This window comes from Achroia grisella, unplaced genomic scaffold (assembly GCF_030625045.1).
Source record: "Achroia grisella isolate CSIRO2021 unplaced genomic scaffold, CSIRO_AGI_Agris_v1 utg841, whole genome shotgun sequence".
NCBI lineage: Eukaryota > Metazoa > Arthropoda > Insecta > Lepidoptera > Pyralidae > Achroia > Achroia grisella.
In genome coordinates, this window is record NW_026713039.1 from 135,141 (window position 1) to 146,045 (window position 10,905).

The 10,905-nt window shown below is 36.4% G+C and overlaps 1 protein-coding gene across 1 annotated transcript; it reads right to left on the reverse strand.

Moving 5' to 3' along the window:
- Positions 1-683: 683 nt before the first annotated feature.
- On the reverse strand, positions 684-10,817 carry LOC131852187 (uncharacterized). The gene is made up of 9 exons (XM_059202830.1): positions 10,746-10,817; positions 9,834-9,985; positions 7,883-7,971; positions 6,745-7,094; positions 5,909-6,020; positions 5,003-5,085; positions 4,200-4,293; positions 2,910-3,034; positions 684-1,483 (listed from the first exon to the last, which is right to left on the reverse strand). Exons 2-9 carry the CDS (start codon positions 9,977-9,979, stop codon positions 1,040-1,042), a joined length of 1,443 nt encoding a protein of 480 aa, XP_059058813.1. The 5' UTR covers positions 9,980-9,985; positions 10,746-10,817; the 3' UTR covers positions 684-1,039.
- Between the last annotated feature and the right edge of the window lie 88 nt (positions 10,818-10,905).

Genomic DNA, 10,905 nt, shown 5'->3' on the forward strand with positions numbered 1-10,905 from the left:
GAAATAAGAATATTCTCTTGTTTGTTTGTTTTGCTCCAATACCACATAATTCCTCACAACATAAAAATGATAATATTCTATTAAAATATTGAATAAAATAATCTTGGATAACTAACACAGCGCCATCTAGTCCCGCTGTAAGAGCTTGTGTTATGGCTACTAGACAACTGATATATATAATCAAGATTTTTTTTGTAAATTTATACTCATGAATACAAAATGTTTACGCCGTGCGAGGAATCCAACACGCGACAATCGGAAGTAAAGCGATGTGCTAAACCACTAAACTACTTAGACTGTCATTCTATTACAATTTTTTTGTTTCGCCATCTTTTACATATCCTATATATACTGATAGTTATCTATATTTGAAATATATGTATATCTATAGATAAAGAAATTAACAGAATAGTGTAATATTTATTGAAATCGGGACACACGTAAATGAGAATTATTAACACATGAAGCAGCCCAGATTCATATTTACCTACATATAGTTAATATTTATAAAATTATAATTCAGTCTCTTTTAAATTGATTTCCACAATTTTTTTTCGGACTACTCTAATGCTGTCGGCCGCAGCTGGCCTTTACAGCTTCACCGGACGATAGGAGGCCAGTGCAGATGCCACTCCAAACCAAAGTAAGGACTTATGGAGCGGCTGAAGGCCAACTCCCGCCTGACGGATAAGACCCCAGTCTGAGGGCACCGTTAGTGGTTCGAACCTCGGCTCAGGCCGTCGTAACTTCGATCCCCGTTTGAATTGAACGGGGATCGATCGGAGGGGAAATGTCGTAGGTACACCGGGAGGTCTTAAATTGGATGAGAATCCCACACTCCGCTTCGTCACCCCTCCAGTAGGGGGACGGCCTTTTGGAGCCTTTCCACGTGATAAATGAAAGGTGTATCTTAAATTAGTTAGTCTGGATTTTTTTATGCTAATCAGGCAGGTCTGTGTAACAAAAGTAGGCTATTGTAATACTGGTAGTGGCATTGGACCTTCAATAGGTTGTCACAGCACAAGTAACGCTTGGGTTTCTAGAATCCATTATTCAGTCTATAAGGCCGCCCGTTCCTAATGCCAATTGTTGGAGTGTGCATCCTGCCTCTTCCACGACCAGTACCCTCCAACTCGCTCATATCATTCCCAACCTGCAAGAACCTACCCTCGCCTCCATATGACACTGTATTGTAAAACTTTGCAGATTTCATATCTGCCTCCTGTCTACATCCAACATATTCTTCGGGCAATTGTAATGCTGGTAAATCTTCTCTATTCTGGAGAAATCTGTTGGAATCTTCTAGAAAGCCTTCGGGAGCTTGCAAGAACGATCCGGCTAGGAAATCGTCTTGCATGGAGTAAGTCAACTCACGTTTTGGAGACTTGTGGGTGGTGTATGTAGGTTCTGAAGGCCCGACATCACGCGTGGGACATTCATCTGCCGTCATGTTACAGGGTTGCTTCAAGTCCGAAGGTAGCAACTGTGAAAATACATATTATTAATGTGGAATTAGACTACACACAAACAGGAAATATTCAACAATCAAAATCGAGTAACAAAACTAAAAAAAAATTATATACATACAGGGATAAACTAGCATGCGGCTCACCTGATGGTAAGTGATTACCGCCGCCCACGAACACTCGCAACAGCAGGGGAATTGCAAGTACGTTGTCGGCCTTTTAAAAAGGAATAAGCTCTTTTCTTGAAGGTTTCAATATCGTATCGGTTCGGAAATACCATTGCCGGAAGGTGATTCCACAATGTGGTTGTGCGTGGTGAGAAGTTTCTAGAAAACAGCACTATGGAGGATCGCCATTCTTTCAGATGATCAGAAAATTTAAAATTTCGGCCTGTCAAGTGACGCTGCTTAACCACGAAATGCACGGCGCCTCAAGATTAGGAAAGCTGACCCCGCGTGGAGGACTGCCATTCATCCAGATGATCAGGATGGTAAAAACAATACTGGCAGAGTAGTCATGTAAGGATGGATGTTGGGAGAACAAGTTTTATTTATCACAAATTGTAATATTATATCTAGACTAACCGTTCGTCATAGAGATATTATTTTAACATGTGTTTAGTACTTATGCTTAATCTTCTATACACTACAGGTTGTATATAACGAAACGTTTGGAGAAATGATTTTCAACATTTAACCCGTGGATTAGTGTTAGTTCGATTCCCGCCACGGTTAACTTTAATATTGCGTCAGAAGAAGGATGCCTACGTTATAGTAGCTTTTTACATGCAAAGTTTCAGCCCGATCGGTTTAAAATTTACAAAGTTTCATACAAAATATCGTCCCCTATTTTATCCCCTTAGGAGTAGAATTAATCAAAATCCTTTCTTAGCGGATGCCTACGTCATAACATCTACCTGCATGCCAAATTTCAGCCCGATCCGTCCAGTGGTTTGGGCTGTGCGTTGATACATCAGTCAGTCAGTCACCTTTGAGTTATATATATTTATTTATATTGGATATTTAAAAGTCACGTCAAGTAATTTGGAACCCCCTCAACCCCTTGTCATACAACGTCACAGTGATCCCCTTCAACGTGTGACGTAATTTACAGATGCCCCTAGTGCCACTCGGTGTTGACCCATTAATAGCAATGCACCACGTCAGGTTGACTCCCACGCGGTTCCCCCTGGAAACCATCGTGATAAATTCTTGGCGAATTTGTCACGATGTGCTAACTGACCTGACCTCATGTTCATCTCATTATCCTCCACTGGTGCCCCGCCAGCTTATACTGTTAGCGCAGGCGGGTGCACCATTACATTATCATGAGAATAAAAAAAAAACTACTTTGAGCGTTACTCCAAGAAGTTTTTTTTTGCACTAATCAAAAAATGACAGAAGGCCTAAATGAAGAAAACAGAGTCTAAAATACGATACCGACCTGGTGCTCCAGGTCCCGGTCTTTCAGCTGCTGCAGCAGTTCTCTGAGGACGGCCGCCAGTGAAGCCACGCGGTGCCGCAGCTGGTCGCCGGTCAAATGCCACGCACCTGCCGGGGGATCCCTTACTGGAAACGAAATAAAAATATTATTAATAACCCGGGACAATTCACACAGCGCCATCTAGTCCCAAGCTAGGCAGAGCTTGTGTTATGGGTACCAGCCAGCTGATACAAATACATAGATACTTTTTTTGTAAATACATACATAATATACATATAAAACACCTAGAACGACAAAAATAATCATACTCATGAATGTAAGTAATATTTGTACCGTGCGAGGAAGTGAACCCATATTCTTTTGGTCACGCCCCTTACTTACCATTCCACTAATCAGAAAGTAGACTTTTTTTTATTGAATATCAAATAACAGGGGTTACCGGGGAGAAAGGGTTAGTAATGTGGACAGATGATCTTATTGCTAGCAATGTACCATGTCAGGTAGACCTCCACGCGGTTCCCCTGGAAACCATCGTGATAAATTCTTTGTGAATTTGTCACTGTGGGTTAACTGACCTGACCTCATGCTCATCTCATCATACCCCACTGGTGCCCCGCCAGCGTAAACCGTCAGCGCAGGGGGGTGCACTATTCCATTTATTTGCATAAAAAAAAAAAATAGAACCCCTATTTTTTTGGTAGGGCTCTTTGTCATAATATATAATCATATTTATTTGTGTATGAAAACAAAATCACCTTCAGAATTAATATCACGCCGTATGTATTAGTAATAAGTTACAATTATAAGAAGCACTAATAAATGATGATGACTGAGGCTTTGAAGCCGGCTACCGCAAGAGAAACCCCAAGTAGCGCCCGTGACTTGTGACACGGGTGTAGGTTTAAAAGGCCCTTTTAGAATGCATTAACACTCACCTTCACTACTTGCAGCTTCCCCCCAGGCCCAACTAAGACCGGGATAAACCCATTTCTAATACAATTCACTTTAGTATCCAAAACACAACCGGCACGCTCTGCGCTCGTCGACTGAATGCCGCGGCTCACGCAACCAAAGAGGATTATTCAACTACCGACCTCCGTATTTATAGACCGAAGTCAGTGTAGTAGTTCGGTCTATAAATACTAGATGGCGCTATTTACAATATTTGTAATAATTTTTACATTGGGTACTTCATAAACTACCTTCTTTTGATATCATTTTAAAATATCGGATTTTTCTACAATATTGATGTGAACTCTAATACAATGCTAGCTGCAAACTGGTACAGACCTGCATCGAACCTGAGATCAGTCTCTGAGGAGTGGGGCGCTGCGTGTGCTCCGCTGAGGAACTCTACATAGTCGTCCACTAGATGGCAGCCGTCCTGTTATGATATTATTATAATATTACTCTAAACATATAAAAATAATTGGAGTGTCTGTTTGCAAAATTGAAATAACCGTTTTTTACTACATGCATATGAATATAAATACTGTACATACACCAAAATAACTTTTTTTACAATTTTTGTCTGTCTGTCTGTTTGTTCTGGCTAATCTCTGAAATGGCTGGACCGATTATGACGGGACTCTTTTTGGCTTATATTTAAAACAATCTTTTAGTTGAAAAAAAAAAGCTAAATTCCACGCGGACGAAGTCGCGAGTACAGCTAGTATAAAATTTAAAAAAAATTGGTGACCGGAGGTATAAGTTTGTATGTTAAACAGCTATACCACCGAGCAGGGATGTTAAGGAGCTCCATAACCGTAATTGAAACTCGGATATCCGATATAAAAAAATATCCGTAACCGAAATAAAAGTTTCGGATAGTATCGGATAGGGGCGGAGCCCAATTGAGACACGTTATGTAACCATTTTATTAGCTATTTGTATTTTACTTTCGAAAATCCCTAAAAATTAATATCCGTAACCGAAATTATCCGAAACTAACGGATGATCCGAAATAATTTCATACCCGCATCCGTATCCGGTATAATAATCATTCCTATATCCGAGACCTATCCGTCTCCGAAATATCATATCCATAACGTCCCTGCCATCGAGGTAGTCACATTTCCACATCACATACTAACATAGTGCAGAATGTGTTGGAGGTCGACCTGCGCCACACTTGACTCTGCTTCCAGTAAGGTCTCCATCGCCTCGCGTAACTCCTCTATAAACAAGATTGTACATTCTTTAATTATTTCATTACTATAAGAGTAAAACCAGGGGCGGATCTACCTAAACGCTTTTTGGGCTGCAGCCCAGGGCCCCGAGGATATAAAGGGCCCCCAGTGCCCACTGAAACTATATTAGGAATATAAAAAATATCTAGAATGTTAAAAAACCTATCATAAGGTTGGCAACCCTGAGATCAACCAACTCATGCAAGTGCATATATAACTCAAAGGTGACAGACATAGTGATCTATCAACGCACAGCCCAAACCACTGGACGGATCGGGCTGAAATTTGGCATGCAGGTAGATGTTATGACGTAGGCATCCGCTAAGAAAGGATTTTGATTAATTCTACCCCCAAGGGGATAAAATAGAGGATGAAAGTTTGTATGAAACTTTATCAATATTAAACCGATCGGGCTGAGACTTTGCATGCATAAAGCTACTATGACGTAGGCATCCCCTAAGAAAGGATTTTGATAAATTCCACCCCTATGGGGATAAATTAACGCAAACATAAATTACGAGATATTTTTTTGAATTTTCTAAAAAATTTTCAAAAACTACTGCACGTATTTTAATCTAAATTTACAGTAATATAGCTCAGGCATTGGAATAACAAATAAGACTAAAAATTTAAGATAAGTAAAACCGCGGGCACAGCTAATGTTATCTAAAAAACCTGTAACACAACTTATACAGCAGAATAACAATTATTTGTTATTCTGATGTATATGAATTGTGTCTAACGTAAGTAAAACCGTGGGCACAGCTAGAGCTAGTTTTAGATATAAAAAAATATATAAATAAACTGTACCTTCCACAGGCCAGGCGTCATGGCTAGGAAACGGAAGTGGTTGATCACTGCAGGGCCGACAGCGATCGTCTTGCAGGAACTGTTCCTCGTGGGGGACCTCGCGTGGACACGACTGAGATAGTGTTATTAGATATATTAAATTCCTTACAGAAATATAAATAATTAACGGACTGGTCTGCTCTTATCACTACGACTGATTTAATCTTATTGTGTATTTATATTTGACCCTAAATTAGTGCTGGTTGGTAGTTTGTATATGTATACATTATTTATGTGCATTAATAATAATAATAAACTTCTCCAAAAAGCTGTAATTCTAAACACATGTAGAATAGTCCGCAATTTTTTGTCATCGTAATCATTTATTTTATAATTGTCATTGTTTGGTGATATTCACCCGCCGTGACATGATTAACACCCCATCAAAGGGAGATATATAATATATATATAAAAACAATAATAATAATAAACTTTATTCATAAATGTATGGTACAATTAAATATAGTTAGTCCTGGCTTTGGATATAGGTGAACCTGTGCCACGAAAGCCAGTTCCCTCCAAAATTCTGTAAACATTTTTGGTACATTTGCAGTTGTGTACATAAAAAACTTAAATAATTTTGAATACAAAAAAAATAATGTATAAAAGAGACGCTATTCTTTCTGGCATACTAGATTGTACTGAACTTTAATTTAACAAAATGTAGAGAGAAAAAAAAATCAAAGTAATACGTATACAAGAAAAATGAGGAAAAAAAATGTATAGTGTCCATGTGTTTGATTAGGAGTATGGGTGGCATTGAAGTTAAATAAATAAATAGAAAACTCAAAAACTACCTGTGTACCATATTCTGTCCACAATTCCTCATTTTCGGACCAAACATGATCTTCTACTCCAACAAGTTCTTTCACTTCTGCTCCATTACATTCCTCAGCCCAAATTGTTTCCACCCAATCACCATCTCTTCTCATCTCATCTTCATTAGTATCTTTACAGTCGATTTCACTCCATGCTGTCAATTTCTCAGATTTTGACCAATTCCTCATCTTTCTATTCTTCTCAATTTCTGTCCGAACCTGGTCAAACTTACTGGCTTTCATGTCTACTGTATAGGTGTATGTACCAATATCAGAATCTATGGTAGATATATGTTGATTTGGAACATTGGAGGGTAGTGTATCATTTGCTGAAATATAAATTTATATAATTTTTCTAGCTGTCCCGGCAAACATTGTTTTGCCTCAAAATAAAAAAAAAATTTAGGGGTGGACTACCCCTAACATTTAGGGGGATGAAAAATAGATGTTGGCCGATTCTCAGACCTACTCAATACGCTCACAAAATTTCATGAGAATCGGTCAAGCCGTTTCGGAGGAGTATGGGAACGAAAACTGTGACACGAGAATTTTATATATAAGATTTAAATCAGAACTATCAACCGTGGCCCCAAATTGGAGCTGAATATTTTTTTTCTTTACTTAGATAACAAAATTTTTGTAGGGAGGAAATTATAATTTGATAATTTTGTAATGCTAAATGATTACATGAGTAACTTTATTTTATTATTTCATTGAATTAGTGCTAATCGGTGGTTTGTATTCAAACACTTAAACTTAAATTGTAAGTAAGAATAAATTATTTAAAAGAGCAACACACAAGTTTCTTGCTTGTTCTTCTTGTGATGAGACAGCATTCAATAATGAGCGGTAGATTAAAAAAAAAATGTTTTGACTATTCAAAAGTGTTTCAATGTAAGTTTATTTGAATAAATGATTTTCTATTCTATTCTATTCTTTACATATCACTCATTAACAAATTTATTCAGCTTTGAAAAGCTATGGCGACACATTGGCATTATAAAATAGGAATTTCATATAGATAGATAGATAATAATTTTTATTTGTATTACACAAATATGTTGATGATATTCTAGTAACATATGTAATTCCTCAATAATTACTTAAAAATACTTACATGTGATTGTCTCCAGTACAGCATGTCTGTCTGATGAGGATATATCTTTATTTCCACCACACTCCAACTCATATGTCTGGTTTAAAATCCTACATAAGTATAATTAAAATAGTTAACATTGTGTGTCCTATGGCAATTTATTCACTGGGGGGAAAGGGGATTGTTAGTAATGTGGACTGATGATCTCATTGCTGGAAATCATCGCGATAAATTCATGATGAATTTGTCACGATGGGCTAACTAACCTGACCTCATGCTCATCTTATCATCCTCCACTGGTGCCCCGCCAGCGTAAACCGTTAGCGCAGGCGGGTGCACCATTACATTATCATCCACAAAAAAAAAATTATTCACTGGTGAGGTAATAGAGTAGTTTTAGGGTATAATGGCATATAATGGCTGCCATGTATATATATACAAGGTACATTATTCACCCTCGAGGACATAGCTGAAAATCAATGTTTTGCTCCTTGTGTGATTCTCCACACTGAGCTATGTACCAATTTTGTATTGCTGTAGCACACACGTGCAGGTTTACCCTTATTGAATTGTTATAGTGTAGGTACTTGTCATTTGATGTTATAATTAAGCCTATATGTGTGTACTAAGATACAAATAAAAACTATTATCTATCTATCTATCTATCTATCATGTACTTTTAGATTGTACAAAATTCTCTAAATTTAAAAAGAAATATAATAAAAATAGGTAAGGTTAACTTAGATTTAAAAATAACAAACAAATTTACTTTAGCTTACGTAACAATAACAAATTGATTTTACCTAAATGTCGTTTGGCTAAAGTTAGTAATTCGTTTTATGGCAATTTCGTGAGGTTTTACAATAAAATACCAGAGTCTGTTATAAATCTGCCAGAAAAAAGATTTAAATGTCAAATAAAACAGTTCCTTTGCAAAAAACATTACTATAAAATTGAAGAATTCGTTAACGATAATAATGTTTTTATAGAAAAACTTTAAATCTATAGCACTGACAATATTATCTGATTACATTAATAATGAGTGCGTAGCGACTTCTATGTTGATTATCGCATGCCTCTTACTTGTTATACTGTAATTATTTATATAAAAAAACATCTATTAAAAAGAGCAACACACAAGTTTCTTGCTCATTCTTCTTGTGATGAGTCTGCATTCTGAATGAGTAGTAGAATCAAAATATGACTATTCAAAAGTGCTTGTAATGAGTTTATTTGAATAAATATTATTTCTATTTCTAAACTCCTCATCATCCACCTAATATTAATTTCAACCAAATCAAAACGAATCTTATAATTAATATTATAAATGAGAAAGTTTGTGAGTATGGATGGATGTTTGTTAATCTATCCCGCAAAAACTACTGTATTGATTTTGATGAAACTTTACAGTAATATAGCTTATACATCAGAATAACACATAGATTTCATGCAGATGACACTGCAGGTACAGCTAGTAAGAATTTTATGAATGTAGAATATTTTCAGTCAAGTCTTTTGTATTAATATTTTTTACTTAACTTTAACTGTATAAAAGTGCATACACTATGGGTATCATATTATCATGTGATAGCTGTGATAATGCAGGTAAATCAATTGTAAGCAATGCATAATAGTGACTCCATTGCTAGGGAGGTATCACCGCAGGTCTGCCTGCATGAGGTCAGGTCATCATTGTGGTACATCACAATTTATGAGCCTTAAGATCCACTAGATCACAGAGGCTGTCAATAATATACAGTATATTATCCTGTTATAAGAAGAAATTATATTTTATATTGTTATAAATACATTTCAGGACAGACCATTGAACTTGGCACCCATTTAGATATCACCTCTTTTGTCATAGAAGTCAACAATCAAAGCTTATATCATAATATTAAACTCGGCTATCATTTCACATTTATGTTTTTGATGGGATAATTTTATAAATTGTCTGTCTGTGCTAACTTACTTTGCTGACTCAATAGCAACAACTCGCTTTCTTTTTTCTTTCTCTTCGGTACAGAGTTTCCAGTTTTTCTTCTTTTTGTAGAATTCTAATCTATATATGGCTAATAATTCCGATTTTGAGCTTTTTACAGGTACCAGTGACGTCATAGTGGCCTGAAAACATGTACACATTTTAAATAATATAAAGAAAAAGTGTTATAAGTTAGTGAATTACTGTATCAACTTATGGACATGGTTGGAAGTTTAAATCTGGGCGATACCAAAATTGTAATTCTTAATTTCTAAATTAATGAAAACAGCAATAATAACTCAAATTAACTAAAATACAGGGTTACCCCCACATGTTTTTTTTTTTTATGATAATGGAATGATGCACCCATCTGCACTAACGGTATACGCTGACGGGGCACCAGTGGAGGATGATAAGATGAGCATGAGGTCAAGTCAGTTAGCCCATCGTGACAAGTTCACCAAGAATTTATCATGATGGTTTCCAAGGGCAATCGCGTGGAGGTCAACCTGACATGGTATATTGCTAGCAATAAGGTCATTAGTCCACATTACTAACAATCCCCTTTCCCACCCCTCACGTTAGACTCTGAATATACCTAGCGAAATTGCACGGTATGTGTTGTGTATCTGACAATGTCTATGACTACTCCCTGCTGGGATTATAGTCGTGATGGTTCATTTTATTGCATTATTTAAGATGGATCTTTTACTGACATTGTGTCAACCTACATTATAAATATAAGTTTATGTGTAAACCTATTTAAATATCTTACTGAATCTGGAGGAATTGCACTGCCGATTAATATTAGTGCAAAACTAATAAAAAAAAATAACGAAGATAATATTTGGCAAAAAACTTTGCTAATAACAAAATCTAAATAGAGTAATATTAAGTGCTTACAATATAGTTTTGAGTATTTATCTCAATTTGTAAATTTATGATTACTAAGATATTTATTTTGAATAACGTGCTTGATTTATACTGCACAGATAATTACAGACTTATGACATGTGTTACTCGGCGTATTCTCTAGGTACTCTAAGTAGTCTGTGCCATAAGT